We start from the raw sequence: 24496 nt of genomic DNA on the forward strand, positions 1-24496 counted from the left end.
TACCTGGGTTCTGGTATGTAGCCATTTTTGATACGCCTTCTTTTTCCTTTTACAGGCTGCCTTGACTGTATCATTCCACCAAGCTGTTTGCTTCATCCTACTTTTACACACTACTGTTCCAAGACATTCTTTAGCCACTTCTAGTACTGTGTCCTTGTACCTTGTCCATTCCTTTTCCAATGACTGTAATTGACTACACTCAACTAACTGGTACCTTTCTGAGATCGCTGTTATGTACTTGTGCCTGATTTCCTTATCCTGAAGTTTCTCCACTCTTATCCTCCTACATATGGACCTGACCTCCTGCACTTTCGGCCTCACAATCCCAATTTCACTGCAAATTAAATAATGATCAGTGTCATCAAAGAATCCCCTGAATACACGTGTGTCCCTCACAGCCTTCCTGAATTCCTGATCTGTTATTATATAGTCAATGACAGATCTGGTTCCCCTGCCTTCCCAAGTATACCGGTGAATGTTCTTATGTTTAAAAAAGGAGTTTGTGATTACTAAGCCCATACTGGCACAGAAATCCAAGAGTTGTTTCCCGTTCCTGTTGGCCTCCATATCCTCTCCAAATTTACCCATAACCTTTTCATACCCTTCTGTTCGATTTCCAATCCTGGCGTTAAAGTCACCCATGAGCAGAACACTGTCCTTGTCCTTTACTCTAACAACTACATCACTGAGTGCCTCATAAAAACTATCCATCTTATCTTGATCTGTGCCTTCACAATGCGAATATACTGACACAATCCTAAGTTTCTTGCTAGACACTGTCAAATCTATCCACATCAGTCGTTCGTTTACATACCTTATTGCAACTACACTGGGTTCCATTTCTTTCCTGATGTAAAGCCCTACACCCCATTGTGCTATTCCTGCTTTGACTCCTGACAGGTAGACCTTGTATTCTCCCACTACCTCTTCTTTCTCACCCCTTACCCGAATGTCACTAACAGCTAAAACATCCAGCCTCATCTTACTTGCAGCCTCTGCCAGCTCTACCTTCTTCCCAGAGTAGCCCCCATTGATATTAATAGCTCCCCATCTCATTACCATTTGTTTGCCAAGTCGTATCTTAGGAGTCCCTGGTTTGTCAGTTAGAGGTGGGACTCCGTCACCTCCAAAGTTCCGAGGCATTTTGCTCTGATTGTTGCCAGCATCATATTTAAAGCACCAGGGAAGCAGGTTGCTAGCCTTACTTGCCCCGAGTCCCATTGGGTTTTACCCCTAACGGCTGAGGGACTAACCGGTGGATTTGGTAGTCTTTGCTGTATGAGCACAAAGGAGACCACGACTCAGAATATGTCCGAGATGCCCAGCCTTATTCCAAAGTAACTGGTATCCCGACTGTCGGGACCACTTACTTGGCCACTCATACGTTGCCCGTGGTTCATGAACTAGGACATGACTACAGGAACCCACACCATGAACCACAAAAAAAGTGAAAAAGAATAAAAAATTCCATTGAAAATAGTGCAGGCTCTGATGAAGTATTGGAACGTACTTTATGGTATTTCGACGAGAATAACGTGAACGAACGACTCAAACTGCGAAAAAAACTGCGCTGCATCTGCTGTGTGGATTGTTATAGTCTCCTGTAGACTCAGTGCTGTTGAGATAGAAGTAGATGAAGAGAACAAAGCTGTGGTTGTGGGAGGTGGGTTCATCTCTATATGAAATTTCTTTCTTGGTATGTATGTGTTGTTCTGGAGTCATTCTTTGCAGCTTCACAGCCCAAGCTTTGACAATTGGCATCGTGTCGCTTCCTTTGGTAGGCAGGCACTGACGGGCTGAAGTTAGGATCTCCTCCTGACAACTTCTAATTTCTTTTGACTGGAGACAATGCGCAACCTGCAGCCTCTGTTTCATTGACCTGCAGTAAAGCTTATCAGTAATTAGAATGACGCTGAAATGAAAGCCCAAACAACTTTTCTTTTTTCATATGTTACTTCAATAATGAGGCTAAAGTACATTCGGAGGATAAACCATGTTAGTATCGTCAATGTATTTTGATAAGCGGGCATACGTATTTTAAAATCTGACATATTTAATATCAACAACTGATGTGTATTTCACAGGAGTGGTTCTTCCAGGCCATCTACAGATTCCAGTCTGTTGCTGAGTTCACTACATCTGGTCAAGAAGAAAACTCATTTCATCGAAATACCACAAACAATACTTCATCCGAGCCAGCACCTCTTTCCGAATCCTGAAGGAAGTTATTCACAAGATGTGCACAATGGGAGCGCGAAATTGTCCGTGAAGACGAATGCCTCGCCAATATGCTGCCGATATGGTTGTACTATCGGTCGGAGGATGGCATTCACGTATCGTACAGCCTTTACGGCGCCTTCCATGACTACCAGCGGCATACGTCGTCCCACATAATGCCGCCCCAACACAGCAGGGAACCACCACCTTGCTGCACTCACTGGGCAGTGTGTCTAAGGCGTTCAGACTGACCGGGTTGCCCCCAAACACGTCTCCGACGATTGTCTGCTAGGTGACATTCATCGGTGAAGAGAAGTGATGCCAATCCTGAGCGGTCCATTCGGCAATGTTGTTGGGCCCATCCGTATTGCGCTTCATGGTGTCGTGGTTGTAAAGATGGACCTCGTCATAGACGTCGGGAGTGAAGCTGCACATCATGCAGTCTATTGCGCACAGTTTGAGCCGTAACACGACGTCCTGTGGCTGCACGAAAAGCATTATTCAACATGGTGGCGTTGCTGTCAGGGTTCCTCCGAGCCATAATCCGTAGGTAGCGGTCATCCACTGCAGTAGTAGCCCTTGGGCGGCCAGAGCGAAGTATGTCATCGACAGTTCCTCTTTATCTCCTCCATGTCCGAACGACATCGCTTTGGTTCACTCCGAGATGCCTGGACACTTCCCTTGTGAGAGCCCTTCCCGGCACAAAGTAACAATGCGGACGTGATCGAACCGTGGTATTGACCGTCTAGGCATGGTTGAACTACAGACAACACTCGCCGTGTACCTCCTTCGTGGTGGAATGACTGGAACTGATCGGCAGTCGGACCCCCTCCGTCTAATAAGCGCTGCTCATGCATGGCTGTTGACATCTTTGGGCGGATTTAGTGACATCTCTGAACAGTCAAAGGGGCTGTGTCTGTGATACAATATCCACAGTCAACGTCTATCTTAAGGAGTTCTGGGAACCGGGGTGATGAAAAACTTTTTTTGATGTGTGTATAAAAGCCACCATATATGGGCGCCAACTGAAAGCCTCTGAAGACGGTGCGCGTGTGACGTCATGGCGTTATTCCATTTCATTGGCCTATGTTGAAAAGAACTTTCTAACGATATACTTGATGTTGCTCTACAACTTGAGAAAACACCCCAACATGCTTTTTCTGCGCTATGAGGTCAGAAACTCGGCATGCTCAACACTGAAGTTCAAATGCACGGTCAGTGTGCCTATGGCTTAAGGTGCTGCAGCAGATTACAACTGCAGTGGGCACGGGATCATCGGCATTGGACCGTGGATCAATAGAAGCGTGTCTCGTTGCATCAGGTCGACGATTGTGTCCGAATACGCCGTAATCTACGTAAACGGGTGCTCGAAACGCGGGCCGGTTTCGGCAAAATTATGCTGTGGGGACATTCACTTGGACTTCCATCGGACTAGTTGTAGGAATCTAAGCCATTTTCAACAGCTATGGGCTACATGAACATCACTGCAGATCACTTGCTGCGCTTCATACTTAGCTCCCTGATAGCGATGGAGTCTTTCAGCAGTATAATTGTCCATGTCACTAGACCAGAATGCTGGTAGAGCGGTTTCAGGAGCACGACAGTGATGTCTCGGCCACCAAATGTGCCTGGTCTGGCCCAGATGCAGTACATCTGGGGCACTGTAGGGCGCCAGCTCCGCAGCCGCCAACCCCTTCCTGATTTACGGTAATTGTTTGACCAGCGTGTAGACGTCTGGTGTTATATACCTCCGGAAACCTACAGAGGAATTGTCGAACAAAATGCAGAATTTGTTGTGGGGCATCGCCTCAGTCCCATTAGGTTCATGAAGTTCCAGTAGGTGGCGGCGCTATACATAGCCTTCAAAATAGCTTCTATAACTGAGGTGTGGTCCAAACTGAGAACTGCATTGTGTTTCTTTTAACGGAAAACTAAAACGTCGCGGATGTACACAGGACCCTTCCAGAATGTCTAGGGAGACCTGGCAGTGAGCCGGCTGGAGTGGCCGAGCGATTCTAGGCACTTCAGTCTGGAACCGCGCGACCGCTATGGTCACAGGTTCGAATCCTGCCTCAGGCATGGATGTGTGTGCTGCCCTTAGGTTAGTTAGGTTTAAGTAGTTCTAAGTTCTAGGGGACTGATGAGCTAAGATGTTAAGTCCCATAGTACTCAGAGCGATTTGAACCATTTGAACGTGGCAGTGAACAAAAGCACGTTGAGTCGCTGGGCGAGGGGTCTGTCATTATCTCAAAGGTCCCGCTAACCAGTCGAACCTCCCTCGTGCCGGCCGGCCGCACATAGCTGTGACTCCCGCAGAGTTGGAACTTGCGAACACTCTCATTCGAGGTGAGTCCAGCGAGTTCGTCGCCACAAAAATGCAAACGAACTTCTCCTTCTCCATGACAACGCAAGGCCTCACATGAGTCTGCTAACCCGAGAAGAACGCACAAAACTTCATTGGATTGTTCTTCCTCATCCACCCGGCAGCCCTTAATCTCGCACGTTCCGACTTTTCTGTCTTAGGCCAATAAATGATGCACTCTGCAGGAAGCATTACGTGGATGGTGGCAAAATTGTTGATGTAGCAAGACGTTGGCTCTGACGTCGATGAATAGAGTGGTACCAAGAGGGCATACAGACCTACCATAAGGTGGCGCAAGGCCGTGACATATGTTGATTGGTTCAAGTGGCACTGAGCACTATGGGACTCAACTGCTGTGGTCATCAGTCCCCTAGAACTTAGAACTACTTAAACCTAACTAATCTAAGGACATCACACACATCCATGCCCGAGGCAGGATTCGAACCTGCAACCGTAGCAGCAGCGCGGCTCCGGACTGGAGCGCCTAGAACCGCACGGCCACCGCGGCCGGCTGTCACATATGTTGAAAAATATGGTTCTGAAGCCAAAAGAGTTGGGAAAAATATGGTGTATTGAATCCTGAATAAACCGTAATTGGTTTGAGCAAGGAAATGTGTTGCATTAGTTATTGAATGCCTCCCGTATTTCTATTTCTGATATTGCGACTGATAACAGTACGACTATCTTCAAGCTGTCAGCAGCTGTCACTCCTGCAACGTCGGAACATGCGAAGACTCTCATTCAAGGTGATCGACGGATCACAATCAAACACTTCTGTTGGTAGTGCTGGTACACTCGTCCACCAGTTGGAGTACTCAAAGGTGTGTGGTCTGATCTCGCACCTCCCGACTTCCATCAGTTTGGTCCAATGGAAGATGCACTCCACGGGAAGCAATATGTCGATGATGCCGAGGTTATTGATCTAGCAAGACACTGGCTGAGACGTTGACCAGTAAAGTGGTACCTCGTGAGCATACAGTCCGTCCCAGAAGGTGGCATAAGGCCGTCGCGTTGAACGTAAATTATGTTGAAACATACGTTTTGTAGTCAAAAGAGTGAGTAACAATATGGTGTATTGGAATACTGTATAAAGCCAACCTGCTTTCAGAAAAAAATGTGTTGCATTACTTAATCAGCTCCTCTAGTATGAACAGACATGGAGGTATGCACAGCGCCAATGGGATAGAAGACGTTAGGAAACCTATCACCTTGGTGCAGGATCAAGTGAAATGGTAAGAGAGCATACACAGCCACTTTTGAGTAAGATAACGGAACTTGTTACAGACAGTGAAAACTTTACCAGGAACAAGTAAGGATATACTGAAGCAGTGATTTTCAGATACCTTGATGGTGTGTCTGAATTACTTACTAGGCTGCCTAACCACTTGGTAGCGTTATTATGTGAATGAGATGTTTTGTCAATTTGGAGTAGTGAAGACATTGGACATACAATTACATTCCTCCTCGAACTGCAGGATAACATGAATTGGTGGAAAAACTGTACTTCGGGGTGCAGTGTTCCAGAGACCCACGAAGGACTATGTTAATAGAATTAAACAGAGTACTGAGTGTACGTCTCTTTCCTTTTCTGAGGAATAAGTTGTTAACAACATGCTGGAGGGAATATGTTCAGTGCAGAGCACACGAATAACATCTAGTACTCGTCTAGGAAATTTTATACAACTGGAGCAACTGAATCAGCTAGCTGAGGACGTATGGGAATCTGATGGTAAGAGACGAGAAGGGAGCAGCTCAGCGTTAGTGCTGGAGTAGGATCGGGGGCCTCTGGCCAGGGAACGCATCTGGGAAAACGTTAGATGTTTTAGGTGTCGCCGTGATGGTCATTTTAGCCAGAACTCTCCGCATAGAGGTGGATGTGTCAGTAGATGACGGTGGAGAAAACAAGTGTTGTAAAGAGTGGAAAGGTGATATGGGATTGTTGCTTCTCGGGTTTGTTTTGTATGAGCTAGTGTTAATAGAGAACCGGTATGTGCACTGCTCGATACGGGCCGTTCTCCTACCTTAATCAGTCAGGGTTTTTATTTGTTACACAAGAATATATTTATGGCATTATGCGGTCGATGTGAATCGTGCAAGGTGACCAATTCCATCGAAATGCACTTTTTATGTGTTCTGGTTGTTAGATTGTGTATACATAACGTCATATGGCGGTTTAAGGTCCGGGTCATTCGTAGGTTGTGAGTTCCACTGATCGTCGTCCTGTTGGGTTAATTCCTAATTGGCCCGAGAATAGTTTTTTCTTTCGTTTTGCTCCTCAAACTGTCACTGAATTTTGCAGGTTTGTAGTTCACTTGGGCGTGCATTCCGCGGTTGCTGAAAATCGTACTCGGGAGACGTCTCCTTATGAGTGCAGACATTTGAACGCGGAGCAGCGTGAAAATTTGGAGAATTTGTATGAAGAAATAAGAAATTAGAGATGTTCTCACTAACCATTTCGGACTTGCAAGGTGCGAAGAGTGTAAAATCGAACTAACAGACACTATTATGGTCAGGCATCCTCCTTATCATCTGTTTCCTCCGTAAATCAAGCAAATAAGCGTCTCAGAGAATGAGATGCTGCGAGAGGGAGTTATGAGGCCCACCACTTTTCCGCATTCCTCCCTACTTTTCTGGTCCCAAAACCAGAGAGGATGGGGGTGCAACCTCTTACGGACTACCGCACCCCCAATACTAAGATTCTTCCACATTCTTTACTCTTGCCTGATTTGCACCCATATATTTCAGGGTTTCAGAAGGCAAAAGCGTCCGTTACCTTTGATCACAATCAAACTTATTTTCAACTGTCCTTGGCTGAGGAATTAAAACCAGTAACTGCTTTTGTGACTGATTAGAATCCTTTCGAATACAACCAGGTTTCTTTTGGCCTGTCCACCACCTCATATTTCGGATAATGTCGTTTCAGATAGAAAGTTTAGCATTGCATGTAGCTATTCAGGTGCTATTGTTATGTTAGTCAAAAGTTTCAAGAGCATCTGGCAATATCAGGGTGTTACTTGAACGTTTGCAAGAATCAGGATCTGCTATTAAGCCAACTAACGTGAAATTCGCTCAGCCCGAGGTTTCCTTTTTAGCCACTTAGTTCCAACTGAGGTAGTTAGCATCGACCAGGCACGGAAGGAAGAAAATCGTGCCGGCTCATCGCTTAAGATTGTGGCACGCTTCACAGGCATGGCGATGACGATCTTTTTTTTTTTTTTTTTTTTTTTTTCAAGAGTTTCTCCGGTTAATGAGCTGAGAAAAAAGGAGAAAATCTGAGTGAGGTCCGTCCCAGCAGGCACCATTTGATCATTTGAAGCACTGAAAGGGGCCCTGGAAAGCGATCCTGTACTGACGATGCCCAATTTGGGAAAGAATTTATTGTGGAAATGGACACATCTATGCTTAGGGTTGCCGCTATCACATATCAAGAACATCCAACTAGTTGGCGGCCTGTGGTTTAGACGTTTCGCGGTTTTTCCACTCTGAAAGTTAAATACTCCGTGTATGAACTGAAGGCGTTGCCAGTGTTTTGTGCCTCAGAAAATTAATTAATAATTTTAAGAATAATAAATACAATGGAAATTTACTGTAAGTGTTCCTCGTCTAATTTTGATTTTCTTTTGATCTGGGTGCGATTACCCCGCTACTTATAGGAGAAATCTCATTTCAGTCTCCTTAGTTTGTCTTCTTTCGTCAAAAGTTAGACTCCAGCTTTTGCAATTCATACAACAATAAAGGAAGAACAAAATCTTTGTGCGGTTTGAATAGGTTTTCCCTTTCTAATTTAAGTTTTCATGTTCGTTAGTTTGTACCACAGAAATGCCTAAATATTTTGAAGTTTGTTCCAACATCTAATTTTGTGTACTAAAGACAATACCTCGAATCTTTAAATCCGCTTATTTGACGATTATTTGTCCACTAATTACAAATAGTTCTGACTGATTAAGTATTGTCAGACAGATAATGATGACGTAGCTCACGAAATACGTAGGTGGGTGTTAATATAGCGTTAGTGTGTGTTGTATGGCGAATAGATATAGCAGTTAACTTAGCAACCACAATCTTAGGCCCATGAGATAAATGATGTTCATATAAATTTACGTAGTTTGCTTACTATGGCGCCTCAAAGAATGTATTAAACTGTGGGCGAGGTGACGAAAGGTACGAATGGTTTTATTATTTACCCTTACAATGACTATGAGAATATGATTCACGAAATAGTATTTATTATAAAGCATCAAGTCTCAGTTATAGACGCTGCTTCAGCACGCAGTCTTTTTTTATCCGTAGTTGTCAGCAACATATTGTCCGAAAACACGAATTGCTTCAAAGAATGGTGTCACAATGCTGAGGATGTCGGATGCTGGAGGGTCGAAACCTGTGTCTCCGCCACCAGGCAGTTCAATGCCGAAGGAGAGGTTCACTCCGGGCACACCTTTCACCCAGTCGTTGCTCACGCCAGACGCTGCGTCTGTGAAAACAGGGGTCGTCCAAACGGTTAGAAACACACATCTTTCTTATTATCCACACATATACGTCAGTCTACAAGAACAGAGAACGAAATCTTAGAAATTAAGAAAAAAACAACAAATTCTTAAAGATTAGAAGCCTCTTGGGATTGTCAGGTTCGACAATTAAGTGATAAATCGGCCTTCATTCACAACTGCTTCTTGATCTACGCCTATATACATATTCCGTAAGCCACTGCATACTATTAGTAATTTTTTTCACTCGCAAACAGAGAGCATCAACACAAAGGTAGGCATAAAGTTTAATTATCGCTTCCAAAAAATAAAGTTGCATTTTCTTTTTATTTGAAAGTACATGTCTGTACTCATGGTACACTTTGAAATTCCCGCGCCTTAGTGCTATAGCATACCGCTAGAGCTGCAAAACAAAATGGCACAGGGCTTTGATAAAGTGTATTATCGTTGCAATTCGTTTCTACATTACAGATGGAACAACACTACAACAATCCATGCTGAGCTGGTGGGAGTACGCAGGAGGAACATTTTGATTGCGTGACTGGCTGGTAAAATCTGCTGCCTTCAGGCATATTTAGAGGAAGCAAGGAGAGAATTCATCAGGATCAAGGGAGACGGAGGAGAGGAGGATTGTCTGTAGTTGGCAGTCAGGGAGAAAGAGAACTCAGTATGATAGTTTTATGACCAACACTAAAGACATGTATCAACCACTGCCACAGATAAGTGGAAAGGAGTCTCAGGTAGGACTTGGAGCAGGAAATGTGCAGCACACTTCAGCTGACAATGAACCCCTTCAGCGCAATCATTAGTAAGGCTCAATTGAAATTGTTACGTGAACAATTATGACAGGAAAACTATTAGCTGCTGATGACTTACCATGTGCATCAGGAGGGTGACAGAAAATGAGTGTCCGGGAGGTGCAGAGATCAGCTTTCTATGAGATGTATGCGTTACACTTAACAAAAGGGACATCGTCGACAGTCAAGAAATGTTCAAAACAAACCATTAACTTGGACCATCAACACCGAATGAAAAATGGCGCGCCAACGTGATGACAAAGGCTCGCACCATCAAGATCGAAGGCGAACTTCTTGGCAGTTTACAAACTGTGCTGGGTGGTCAGCTGGGTATCCACTCTCAAACAATGCACATAGAATCGTATTGGTGTAACGGGGCGATGAAAACTGATGGAATGCGAAACTGTTTGTCGTAGAGGTTATTGTGAAACTGGCTATCAAAAATGTTTCAAATGGCTCTGAGCACTAGAACATAGAACTACTTAAACCTAACTAACCTAAGGACATCACACACATCCATGCCCGAGGCAGGATTCGAACCTGCGACCGTAGTAGACGCGCGGTTCCAGACTGAACCGCCTAGAACCGCTCGGCCACCCTGGCCGGCAGAAACTGGCTATCCTTTAGGCTATCATTTAGGGCGTAGCTGCAGATAGTGTGGTAATATGTTACAGGCACGGAAAAAGCAACCATCCAGAGTCTGAATTTGTCCGGTCATTCCAGATGACATGAATTGCAGTGCCAAACGCCTTGCAGAAGTGATAGTTTCCTCTACAGCGACATAATTTTTATACGCAGACCAGGAATCAAGAAAAAGCAAGTATTTTGACCAGCTATTGGCCAAACGCGCTGCTCATACCGTTGCTGTAGTTCTCTTACTGCCCTTCCTATACCTCGCACACTTAAAAGGGCAGCAGGGGGCATAGTACTTCCAACTTCACGCAGCACAGAAACAACGTTCCAGCCAACTTACCATCGAGATTAACAGTCGGCATAATTGTACACGAATGCGTTAAGACACTAATGTTAGTTGGTGTTTATACAACTCTCTTTGTACCCGTGATTTCCAGGGTTCCTCTCATATGCATTTGCTCTTCAGATCCGGAATGGGTGGAGCTGAAAACAAATTCCTTACTGAACGATGGAATACCTTTGTTTATCTCATCTACAAATTTTCGGGCCGATTCCGCTGTTTGCGGTACATCGTCAAGTTGACGCTTTGTTTGAAATTTGGTTATCTTACGTCTTCCAATTCTGTGGCACTGTTTGAAGTTACGCAGCCATACACTGCAACTAATATCATGCACAGTTTGAGTGCATAACGTAATAGGTGACTATCAGGAACATTTTATAAATTATATGGAGCATCCTTGAAAAGCACAAACACCAATTTTTGTAACAAGTCTCCCATGGCTTCCTTCAATATCCGTAGTTTTCCTTATGCGCTACACAGTCACATTTCTGCGTAATTATTCAAAATCTATGTATAATGTTTTTTTTTTCCTTTTCCTTTTTTTACCGCGCTGCGGATGATGTTCCATGTAGGTAATTATGTTTAGTTCCCGCTCCTTGGACAGCGATGCTTCTTTTTACCTTTCACCTGTTTCCATACCACTTTCACTTGTTAAGCACATACTCGTACTGTCATCGCTGTATTCCTCATTACACTGTCCGCACAATCGACCGTATAGGAGACACCACATTCCACTGACTCATCTTACAGAAACGCTAATATTGCATCTGTCACTTCTTTCTCACTCTGCGAAATTCCTTGGCTTCATTTCTGACGAAATTTCAACTTCGTAACTGTTGTTGTAGATATAATGCAATTGTTTGCTTTGTTTATGGTTGCCATTACTCTGCTTTGTGTCAACACCACTTGCACTGCAGCACTGTTGTGAGTACCTAGTTGACTAAACAGTTTAAATACGCTCCGTAGCCAAATGCTGCGCACGCCACTGGATACCTCTAGTCCCACCCCGTGTTGTCATTAGCAGATATGGTGGCAGCATGGTAGACCATGTCCCTTTTGGTCAATAGTGCGATAAGGTATGTCACAATGACTGCATCCGTTATCGACAATGTGACCACAAATATCGGCAGGGAAGAGTGAGATGTAGCTGGAAAAGATCTTGGACTCTCAGACCATGAATGATGAAATCATATACACTGCAAATACAGTAAAATAGGATATGGAGAAATATCCCCAACTATAGACTTCCAAAAGATGTTTCTCAGAAATCAAAATTAAGGTTTTTAAAGAGAACTATCAAACCAAAGATGGGGTAAATTATACAAAAAAACTAATGTAATTGTGAAGTCACTACCAGTATATTAAAAAGCAAATTGATAATGGCAGAGCCGGCCGAAGTGGCCGTGCGGTTAAAGGCGCTGCAGTCTGGAACCGCAAGACCGCTACGGTCGCAGGTTCGAATCCTGCCTCGGGCATGGATGTTTGTGATGTCCTTAGGTTAGTTGGGTTTAACTAGTTCTAAGTTCTAGGGGACTAATGACCTCAGCAGTTGAGTCCCATAGTGCTCAGAGCCATTTGAACCATTTGATAATGGCAGATATTAGGAAGTCCTCACAACCCTTAAGTACCTTAGTTCCATAAAAGTCGCCGCAATGAACCAGAGTTCTTAAATTTCTATCATAGGTACAAAAATATGTATAAGATGCTGATTGCTGTAAAAAAAGTTATTTGATGATGAAATCATATACACTGCAAACATCAAATGCAAAGCGGTCTGTGATGTCATGAAACAGGAAACAGAGAGTGATAAACAGGGGAGAGTGGGACAATACTGACTGAGCAGACCAAACCGACCCCTAGAAGATTACCTGTCAGGTGCAGCTATCGGGCGACAACATTATGAAGCACTGAAGTCAGCGATTATGAGAAGTTCGAAATTGGTTTCGTTTGCATACTGGCCATTGTTTGGATTGTGTGAATTTTTTGAGTTTTAGACAATTTCTTTTCCAAGTTGCACAAACTTTGTCTATGGTTTTGAGAATTAATACGCCAATCTGATTTACTATTAGGGAATAAGTATGGTTGGTTGGTTGATTTGGGATTTGGGAGGAGCGGGCCAAGCAGCGAGGTCATCGTTTCCATCGGAAAGCTGTGCCCTTTCAAAGCATTCATCCCGGCATTTGTCTGAAGAGATTTAGGGAAATCACGGAAAATCTAAATCAGGATGGCTGGACACGGGTTTGAACAGTCGTCCTCCCGCATGACAGTCCAGTGTGTTAACCACAGCGTCACCTAGCTCGGCAAGAAAGTATTTTTATTCAGTGAGTTTAGTTATGTTTTTGTAGTAAAGATGTGGACCCGTGGTGTAGGGGTAGCGTCTTTGATTCATAATCAAAACGTCTTCGGTCCCGGGTTCGATCCCCACCACAGCCTAAATTTTTATAAATAATCAGCATTGGCGGCCGAAGACTTCCGGCATAAGAAGTCAGCCTCATTCTGCCAACGGCCTTGTCAAAGAGGGTGGAGGATAGAGGTTCAGGGCACTCTCTTGTCCTAGGGGTGGGAAATTGCCCCTAAAGGCGGAAGAATCAGCAATGATCAACGACATGAGGATGCAGAAGGCAATGGAAACCACTGGATTAAAGACACGTAACGTGTATCCACAGGCCATGTGGCCTGTAATCGAAGAAGTGTCATGATGATCTCTCCATTGGCAAAAGATTCTGGAATAGTCCCCCATTCGGATCTCCGGGAGGGGACTGCCAAGGGGGAGGTTACCATGAGAAAAAGATTGAATAATCAACGAAAGGATAACGTTCTACGAGTCGGGGCGTGTAATGTCAGAAGCTTGAACGTGGTAGGGAAACTAGTAAATCTGAAAAGGGAAATGCAAAGGCTCAATCTAGATATAGTAGGGGTCAGTGAAGTGAAGTGGAAGGAAGACAAGGATTTCTGGTCAGATGAGTATCGGGTAATATCAACAGTAGCAGAAAATGGTATAACAGGTGTAGGGTTCGTTATGAATAGGAAGGTAGGGCAGAGGGTGTGTTACTGTGAACAGTTCAGTGACCGGGTTGTTCTAACCAGAATCGACAGCAGACCAACACAGACAACGATAGTTCGGGTATACATGCCGACGTCGCAAGCTGAAGATGAACAGATAGAGAAAGTGTATGAGGATATTGAAAGGGTGATGCAGTATGTAAAGGGGGACGAAAATCTAATAGTCATGGGCGACTGGAACGCAGTTGTAGGGGAAGGAGTAGAAGAAAAGGTTACAGGAGAATATGGGCTTGGGACAAGGAATGAAAGAGGAGAAAGACTAATTGAGTTCTGTAACAAGTTTCAGCTAGTAATAGCGAATACCCTGTTCAAGAATCACAAGAGGAGGAGGTATACTTGGAAAAGGCCGGGAGATACGGGAAGATTTCAATTAGATTACATCATGGTCAGACAGAGATTCCGAAATCAGATACTGGATTGTAAGGCGTACTCAGGAGCAGATATAGACTCAGATCACAATATAGTAGTGATGAAGAGTAGGCTGAAGTTCAATACATTAGTCAGGAAGAATCAATACGCAAAGAAGTGGGATACGGAAGTACTAAGGAATGACGAGATACGTTTGAAGTTCTCTGACGCTATAGATACAGCAATAAGGAATAGCGCAGTAGGCAGTACAGTTGAAGAGGAATGAACATCTCTAAAAAGGGGCATCACAGAAGTTTGGAAGGAAAACATAGGTACAAAGAAGGTAGCTGCGAAGAAACCATGGGTAACAGAAGAAATACTTCAGCTGATTGATGAAAGGAGGAAGTACAAACAGGTTCCGGGAAAATCAGGAATACAGAAATACAAGTCGCTGAGGAATGAAATAAATAGGAAGTGCAGGGGAGCTAAGACGAAATGGCTGCAGGAAAAATGTGAATACATCGAAAAAGATATGATTGCCGGAAGGACAGACTCAGCATACAGGAAAGTCAAAACAACCTTTGGTGACATTAAAAGCAACGGTGGTAACATTAAGAGTGCAACGGGAATTCCACTGTTAAATGCAGAGGAGAGAGCAGATAGGTGGAAAGAATACATTGAAAGCCTCTATGAGGGTGAAGATTTGTCTGATGTGATACAAGAAGAAACAGGAGTCGATTTAGAAGGGATAGGGGATCCAGTATTAGAATCGGAATTTAAAAGAGCTTTGGAGGACTTACGGTCAAATAAGGCAGAAGGGATAGATAACATTCCATCAGAATTTCTAAAATCATTGGGGGAAGTGGCAACAAAACGACTATTCACGTTGGTGTGTAGAATATATGAATCCGGCGATATACCATCTGACTTTCGGAAAAGCGTCATCCACACAATTCCGATGACGGCAAGAGCTGACAAGTGCGAAAATTATCGCACAATCAGCTTAACAGCTCATGCATCGAAGCTGCTTACAAGAATAATATACAGAAGAATGGAAAAGAAACTTGAGAATGCGCTAGGTGACGATCAGTTTGGCTTTAGGAAAAGTAAAGGGACGAGAGAGGCAATTCTGACGTTACGGCTAATAATGGAAGCAAGGCTAAAGAAAAATCAAGACACTTTCATAGGATTTGTCGACCTGGAAAAAGCGTTCGACAATATAAAATGGTGCAAGCTGTTCGAGATTCTGAAAAAAGTAGGGGTAAGCTATAGGGAGAGACGGGTCATATACAATATGTACAACAACCAAGAGGGAATAATAAGAGTGGACGATCAAGAACGAAGTGCTCGTATTAAGAAGGGTGTAAGACAAGGCTGTAGCCTTTCGCCCCTAATCTTCAATCTGTACATCGAGGAAGCAATGACGGAAATAAAGGAAAGGTTCAGGAGTGGAATTAAAATACAAGGTGAAAGGATATCAACGATACGATTCGCTGAAGACATTGCTATCCTGAGTGAAAGTGAAGAAGAATTAAATGATCTGCTGAACGGAATGAACAGTCTAATGGGTACACAGTATGGTTTGAGAGTAAATCGGAGAAAGACGAAGGTAATGATAAGTAGTAGAAATGAGAACAGTGAGAAATTTAACATCAGGATTGATGGTCACGAAGTCAATGAAGTTAAGGAATTCTGCTACCTAGGCAGTAAAATAACCAATGACGGACGGAGCAAGGAGGACATCAAAAGCAGACTCGCTATGCCAAAAATGGCATTTCTGGCCAAGAGAAGTCTACTAATATCAAATACCGGCCTTAATTTGAGGAAGAAATTTCTGAGGATGTACGTCTGGAGTACTGCATTGTATGGTAGTGAAACATGGACTGTGGGAAAACCGGAACAGAAGAGAATCGAACCATTTGAGATGTGGTGCTATAGACGAATGTTGAAAATTAGGTGGACTGATAAGGTAAGGAATGAGGAGGTTCTACGCAGAACCGGAGAGGAAAGGAATATGTGGAAAACACTGATAAGGAGAAGGGACAGGATGATAGGACATCTGCTAAGACATGAGGGAATGACTTCCATGGTACCAGCAAATAAAGCAAGCAAATAATTGAGGACGTAGGTTGCAAGTGCTACTCTGAGATGAAGAGGTTAGCAATGGAAAGGAATTCGTGGCGGGCCGCATCAAACCAGCCAGTAGACTGATGACCAAAAAAAAAAAGTAAAGATAGCCTACCAACTGTTGCTCAATAACTTTAAATCGCCATATTTGTTTCGTTGTGTACTGTGGGGCAAATCCGTAGATCGAAGATCGGTTTTGCCGTACAGTGTAATACCACTCAATTCAGTGTTCTATTATACGACTTTATAAAATAATTAAAACTCTGAATTAGTAATCTTAAGTGTTTCATTAAATTTACTCTAAATGGGGATGGAAGTTAACACGAAATAAAAAGGCTTTGCCCAAATTTTTACTTTTTATTTAACACAAAACTGTTTTACTTGTTACACAAAAAGGTTAAAGCCGCAGGAAATTGGTGTTTTTAGTAGGGCCTAACGCAAGTAGAAAGTTCTCTTCAAATTAACAAAGCAACTTCTTCAATTTTTTAATACTCACGGCAAATACTGTTGTGGAATTTTTATGTTCCTAAATCTAACGCACCTGCAATTTCATTTCAGATATGGTGAGGAACTACTCGCTGAGGAACAACTCGGCAGAGTTTGTCACAACAAGAAATGAAGAAGGCAGTGAATGCAGTCCTTGAAGGATTGATGGGATACATTGCACCATGTGAATCCTTCAACATACCTAGAACAACCATGATTTTCCGGGTGAAAAAAGCGTAAAATAATGAAATGAGGTCCGACCTGGCATCTGAAAAGCGATTAGGTCGCTATGATACTGTGTTTTCCGAAGCTCAAGAAAAGGAAATAGTTGAGTACGTATTATTTATGAGAGAGACTGTTTGGCCTTACAATTTCTAATCTACGCCAACTGGCATTTGATTTAGCATAGAAAAATATCATAAATCATACCTTTAACAGAGTCGAAAAAATGGAAGGTAAAGACTGTTACTGCGGTTTCGTTAACAGACATACTGAATTAAAACTAAGGTTACTTAGCTTGAGTTAAAGGTTTTAATTGAGCTGACATCGGGAAATTTTTTGATCTTTTGGAGTCAATTTATACGAAGTCCAAAATTAAACCAAACGATGCGTACAATGCGGATGAGACAGGGATTCTCACAGTCCCAAACAAACCTTGAAAGGTGTTAGCCTTCCGAGAAAAAAAAAAAAAAAAACAAGGTGGATGTTTATCTTCTGCAAAACGTGGTGTACTTGTTGCTTCAGGAACATGTATGATTTATCTGGGAAGCATATGCCGCCAATGTTTGTATTTCCCAGGATGAAGGAAAGTCCGCTGTTAACGAATGATGCTCCTCCATGATGGTTCGCTTGTTATCATGACTTGGGGTGAATCAATAAGGACACTTTTCAAATCCGGCTTAAGAAATTCGTCGAATATCCTAACCCTTCACTGGAAAAATCAGTTTTGATAATTTTGACGGACATGAATCACACACCTCGTTCAACCCATAGATGGCCCCTTTGAATGCATAGTACGGAGCAAGAAGCTAGGCAGTGGTTAATTGGGAATCCTGGACGTTGCATCACCATCTACCAAATCATTAACATTGTGAATAGGGCTTTTACAAGAGCTGCTCTAATACAGATTCCCATAAACGGCTTCGAGAAGACCGGAATACAGCCATTCAATACAAACGTGTTCCCTGATTACCTGTATGTTCAATGTGAAACTACTTATAGGCCAGAAGAATTGGATTCTACAAACTGTCAGCCATTTACATCAACAGATTACATTAGATTAGATTAGATTAGATTAATACTTGTTCCATAGATCATGAATACGATACTTCGTAATGATGTGGAACGTGTCAGGTTAATAAAAGATGTCTGTACAAGATATTACATTATACAAAATATTGCATGTGTTTTTTTTTCCTTAATTTTTATCTAAAAATTCAGCCAATGAGTAGAAGGAGTTATCATCTAGAAATTCTTTTAATTTATTTTTAAATGTTAGTTTGCTATCTGTCAGGCTTTTGATGCTGTTTGGTAGGTGACCAAAGACTTTTGTGGCGGCATAATTTACCCCTTTCTGTGCCAAAGTCAGATTTAACCCTGCATAGTGAAGATCATCCTTTCTCCTGGTGTTATAGCTATGCACACTGCTATTACTTTTGAACTGGGTTGGATTATTACCAACAAATTTCATAAGTGAATATATATACTGTGAGGTTACTGTGAGGATCCCTAGATCCTTAAATAGATGTCTGCAGGATGACCGTGGGTGGGCTCCAGCAATTATTCTGATTACACGTTTTTGAGCAATGAATACTTTTCTACTCAACGATGAATTACCCCAGAATATGATGCCATACGAAAGCAGTGAATGAAAGTAGGCATAATAAGCTAATTTACGGAGATTCTTATCACTAAAATTTGCTATAACCCTAATAGCATACGTAGCTGAACTCAGACGTTTCAGCAGACCATCAATGTGTTGCTTCCAGTTTAACCTCTCATCAATGGACACACCTAAAAATTTTGTAAATTCTATCTTAAATCATCGAACACTGCACTAGGTTCTGCACAGTCCCAGGGCTCTGCAATCTTCCTGAGTCTGGATTCTGGAATACCTGATGACAATCGTCTTCAGCCATTTACATCTGTGATACCTAATGCTACATGATTTCGGTATTCAACTTCTGAAGCATGAAATGAAGAAGGGAACCAGCCTTCATTTCTGGAGCAGCACGTTCACCACATACTTCATCCGGGCCTACGAAAAATACCATTGGAAGAAACAGGAGAATTTCTAATATCATCCAAATTACTAATGGCACCCCCACAAGAATAGGAGGGTTCACAAGAACAATGGAAGGAAAAAAGGAAAGACAGTCATCCTCACATCCTCACCTTAAAAATCAAAACTGGAGACAGAGGAGAAGAAAAAAGAAGAGCAATGGAAAATTAAAGAAGTAAGAATGAAAGCTAAAAACAATGGAGCACTGGAAAAAGATACTAAAAGTAAAAGATATCCAAAGAGAAAGCCTTATTTTCAGTCTAAGCTCCAAACAAAATCTGAAAATAGCAAGGTAAAAGAAAAGAAAGTGAAAATTAACGTCGATAAAGATGACGACGACTTGAATGAAGAAGAGGCCTGCATGTTCTTCAGTGAATTATATTGTAGCTCAAAGGACAGGGAGGGTGAATTCAGCGGTTGAACTGTAAGGAATGGGCCCACGAGGCTTGTACAAATTGTGTCGAAGAAGATTAAAATTTCGTTTGTAACTTGTGTCCTTAAAACTTAAATATAACCTCATGTAGTGTTAATTTCTTATTTCATATTGATAAATGTCTCGTCACTTTTTAAAATTTCATTTGTACAGGTTTTTTTTTGGTAAAATTTTGGAACTTACTTTTTATATTTAAATCTTATGGGTTTCTGTTTTACCCCATCTGTGGGGTAAACGACAGGAAAAAAATCACAAAAATTAAACCACTTATAAACACATTATACATGAGTATCACACATTTTTAACATGCACATAATATTAAAAATCTCATTCTACAAAAAAAAATAGAAGAAGTCAGATTTTCATGAGATATAAGTTAACAGGCAGGTTTTGGCCCACTCTCAGCTACATAATAAGAGAGGGAGATAAAGTAAGAAATAATACCCGCCATCTAGTAAACTGTGTGAATGTGTATTTTAAGTATTACACCAAATGAATAACAAAAATTCCGAAAAACTATTATAAGCCCTATAAATAATTGAGAATTAAGAGCAGCGGTCAGTCACAGCACACGAAGTGAGTAAAGCTGTAGAAAACCTAAAAAATAAAGTCTTTAGACTTAATTTTCAATGCGACAGAATCTGAAGCTGCGACGAATTTTTTGAACGATTTCATGATGCCTTCAGCTACCACTCTCTTTATTTCATGTGCGATTGTACAATTTCGGTCTGAGGCCATTTTCAAGTATTTTATGGGTGATTTTTAGTAGAAAATTATGCTCTGTACATCATTGCTCGTATAACCCCATATTATTCTCATAAAATAAATCAGAGAAGTTTTACGCTATTGTAGGACCACGTTAATTTCGAGCAGTTGTTGCAAAATTTGTGGACTTTGATGAAGTACGAGTATGTATGCTGCAAGCAGAGTCTATAAGCTCTTTTAACAAAAATGGTCAATGAGTCATTAGCACCACGCAAAAATTTTCAGAGTATTTAAAACAGGCGAGAACTGAGCTTCTGCTAAAGCATGCTAATGCTGAAGACTTAGAAAACTACCGATCAATTCCTCTGATGTGATCATTCTTGAAAATAATGCTCATTTATAAAAGAGATTATTTAATTACTCGAATAAATACAACGTTCTACATTAATAACAGTGTGGTTACGAAAGTGATACAAGTATAGCACCAACTGAAATAGAATTCACTAAAGCGGTACTTGATACTCTTCTCAAAGATAAGTGAGTCACAGGCATATTTCTCGATATTCTTGTGGCTTTTGATACTGTTAAACACAAGATTCTATTAAAGAAACCATTAGAACTAAGAGGTGTAGCTAACGAGTGGTACCGACCATAGCTACCAGTCACATACATAAAGTAGAAATAACACATACTTAAAATAAGCTAAACCTTTAGTAAAAGACTTAACAGAAGCAAAATACGTTAATATGAGTTCCTCAGGTTAGCATATTAGAAGAAATACTGTTATTAATGTACAGCAACGACTTTCCCAATACTGCCAGTCAAGGTGAAAATTCTATTTCCTGATGACAGCAATAAAATTAGCACTGAGAAAATAAGAGAAGCCCTCGTAGCGAAAGCAAGTGGAAAATTCTAGGGAGTTTACAATTTGTCAATGCACACCGAAGTGACATTGAACAAAAGGCAAATAAATGCCATGAAATTCATTTTTAAGAAAGAAAATGAGACTGTTAAATTAAACGTAATGGCAAATCTATAGAGTGTGTAACAAAGACAAAACTTGTAGGAGAGAACATTTATTCTCAGTTGAAGTTATGTGAGATATTTGCTAACAGAATGTCATCAACATGATACGCCCTTAGAATTCTCTCATCAGTGTGTAAGAGGCAGCGGCTTTTAGTTGCACACTGCTCACATATATGCTCAGTTCTTCGCTATGGAATTCTTTTTTGGAGAGCAAATGCGCGAAATACGAACACTGTTTTCAGACAAAGAAAAAGGGCCATAATAATAATAACCAGAACTGGTAGTCGAGCAGATAGCGAAGATCTGTTCAAAACACTGTAGGTTGTTAACAACACCCATACATCGCGGTTCTGGGCGCGCAGTCCGGAACCGTGCGACCGCTACGGTCGCAGGTTCGAATCCTGCCTCGGGCATGGATGTGTGTGATGTCCTTCGGTTAGTTATGTTTAAGTAGTTCTAAGTTCTAGGGGACTGATGACCACAGCTCTTAAATCCCATAGTGCTCAGAGCCATTTTTTTGAACACCCATACATGCGAGTAAATTTACCACTCAGTTGTGCACGTCAAAATAACATTGACAATTATTGCACAAACAGCTTTGTGGATGGCTATGGAACAAGATCCAGACCAAACTTACATTTTACTAGAGAGAATACACATAAGACTCTTTCTGCCACGAAATAAAACTGTGGAATAAATTGCCAAAATTGATTAAAGGTATTACTGAACATCCTCATTTAAAATGTTACCTGTACGTGTTAAGAAATACGTTCTATAAAGTGTACGGCTAGTCGTACGACGCAGAGCACGGTCTTGGTAAATATCGTAACATAAATAAATGATAATAACGACAATCAAACGTCTGTAACTTCACATGACACTCTCCCCTTTCTGCCCTCAGTATTGTCTTCATGGAGGGATGCTGACACGGAGGATTATGTCCATTATAATTATCCGGGCTGTTATGCCATGGTCGGTTGATGAATTCTGTGTCGATTCCCAACGTTTCGTCTCCGACTGCGGGAGACATCTTCAAGAGGGTCCGTAGCTTAATGGAAGGTCCAACACACCGGCTCGCTACTGACTGCCGCTAAATTCCGTGTCCGCGCGCTCGCACGCCGCGGCGTGACGTCACGTGTTTTGAAAACGTCAGTGCAATTGGCCGCTGTCCGTCGCCGTCGATGGCCGTTGCCATCACCCAGTAGTGGACGGGTGGTACACATCTTCTTTAACATCGGCATCCATATACCGTTTAATTTCACACCGGTTAAAGTTATTTGGGTGTTTAGCAATTTCGATTGCCTCCCTGTAGAGCCTTTCGTAATATCCGCTTGTGGTCGCTAGTACTTGCGTCTCCTCGAAACGAATATTGTAGTTCCCTGGCTGGAAAGCATGTTCCGCAACAGCTGATCGTTCCGTTTCTCCTCTTCTACAATTTCCCTTATGCGCTTCCAAACGTTTAGAAACAGTTCTTTTAGTGGTACCCACATAAACATCACCACAGCTGCATGGGATCCTATACACTCCAGTTTTTTCCAGTGGTTTGCGAGCGTCCTTGGCAGGCTTAAGGTATTCCTGTATCTTCCTGGTGGGCTTGTAAATTACGGTAATATTCCGCTTCGTCAAGATCCTCCCTATTCTTTCCGTTACATTTTTAACAAACGGCAGGAAAACCTTAGATTTTGCAGTAGCCTGTACGTCAGTATGATTTCTGCGTGGCTGCCTCAACGCACGTTTTATTTCGGCGGACGAATATCCGTTGTTCATTAGTGCATTGTGGAGATGTTCCATCTCAGCGTCGAGCAACTCAGGTTCACAAATATTTCTAGCTCTGTCCGCTAACGTCTTGATAACACCCCGCTTCTGTTGTGGGTGGTGGTTCGAATCCCGGTGCAAATAACGGACCGTGTGCGTGGGTTTGCGGTATACTGAGTGGCCCAAACTACCATTTTCGCTTCTAAAAACAAGCACATCGAGGAAATGTAATTTGCCGTCTACCTCCTCCTCCTCCATTGTAAACTGAATTCTCGAGTTTATACTGTTCAGATGTTCGTGGAACCGGCTTAGTTTCTCCCTACCATGTCTCCACAGCACAAACGTGTCATCCACGTATCGGAACCATACATTTGGTTTTTTGCTGGCAGTACCTAAGGCCTGTTCTTCGAATTTCTCCATAAAGAAGTTTGCAATTACGGGACTTAGGGGGCTTCCCATAGCCACGCCATCCGTTTGCTCATAAAACTGTTCATTCCACTTGAAGTATGTGATCGTCAAACAACACTTAAACAGTTCTGAAATATCGGCACGAAAAATTCGATCCAACTGTTCCAACACATCATTAAGTGGAACCATGGTAAACAGCGATACCACATCGAAGCTGACCAACATGTCCTCCGGCTGGACCGCTATGCCATTCAATCTGCTGATGAAATGTGTCGAATTCTTTATATAAGAGTCCGAACGGCCCACATGTGGTTTTAGCAGCGTAGTCAAAAACTTGGCTAACGAGTAGGTGGGCGAACCAATGGCACTTAGTATCGGTCTTAACGGCACATTTTCTTTATGAATTTTGGGCAATCCATAAAGCCTTGGTGGTAGCGCAACTGAACTGCAGAGACCTTTCTGTACACTCTCTTCAATGGAGGACTTTTTTATTAACCGCGACACAGTTCTGAGAACGCTGTTAGTGGGGTCCTTATTCAGCTTCCTATATGCTTGCGGATCCAGTAGATCAGTAATTTTACTCCGATAGTCGGCCACATCCATAACCACCGTTGCGCTTCCTTTGTCAGCTGGGAGAACCAAAATACTATCGTCGTCATTCAGGAGTTTTAAAGCTCTTCTCTCACCCACAGTTATATTACTTTTCGGCGGTTTTGCATTGGCTAATATTCTTACTGTTTCTATACGGATTTCTTCAGCTGTTACAGAATCCACACTGCGAATTCCTGCTTCTACACTGGCTATAATTTCTTCCATGGGCACAAAACGCGGACTAACAGCAAAATTTCCTCCCTTGGCAAGCACAGATGTCTCATCGTCAGATAACGAACCATGTGTTCGTGATTGCACGCGGTACTGACCTGACTTATGTACTGTCACCATCAATCATTTGACGTCCTTACCTCTCATTCTACAGATCGTATACTGGCCAAAGCATTGAGGGGGTTTAGCATCCTGAATGTCATTAGGCC

General features: G+C 42.3%; 1 protein-coding gene across 1 annotated transcript in view; it reads right to left on the reverse strand.

The window, feature by feature from the left end:
* Positions 1-8859: 8859 nt before the first annotated feature.
* LOC124796029 (carboxypeptidase B-like) overlaps positions 8860-24496 on the reverse strand; it is a 75677-nt gene continuing 60040 nt past the window's right edge. Inside the window, exon 7 of the mRNA XM_047260114.1 lies at positions 8860-9050. Coding sequence (XP_047116070.1) covers positions 8860-9050 — 191 coding nt within the window. The remainder of the gene's footprint in view (positions 9051-24496) is intronic.

Source organism: Schistocerca piceifrons, chromosome 4 (assembly GCF_021461385.2).
Source record: "Schistocerca piceifrons isolate TAMUIC-IGC-003096 chromosome 4, iqSchPice1.1, whole genome shotgun sequence".
In the NCBI taxonomy this organism is placed as follows: domain Eukaryota; kingdom Metazoa; phylum Arthropoda; class Insecta; order Orthoptera; family Acrididae; genus Schistocerca; species Schistocerca piceifrons.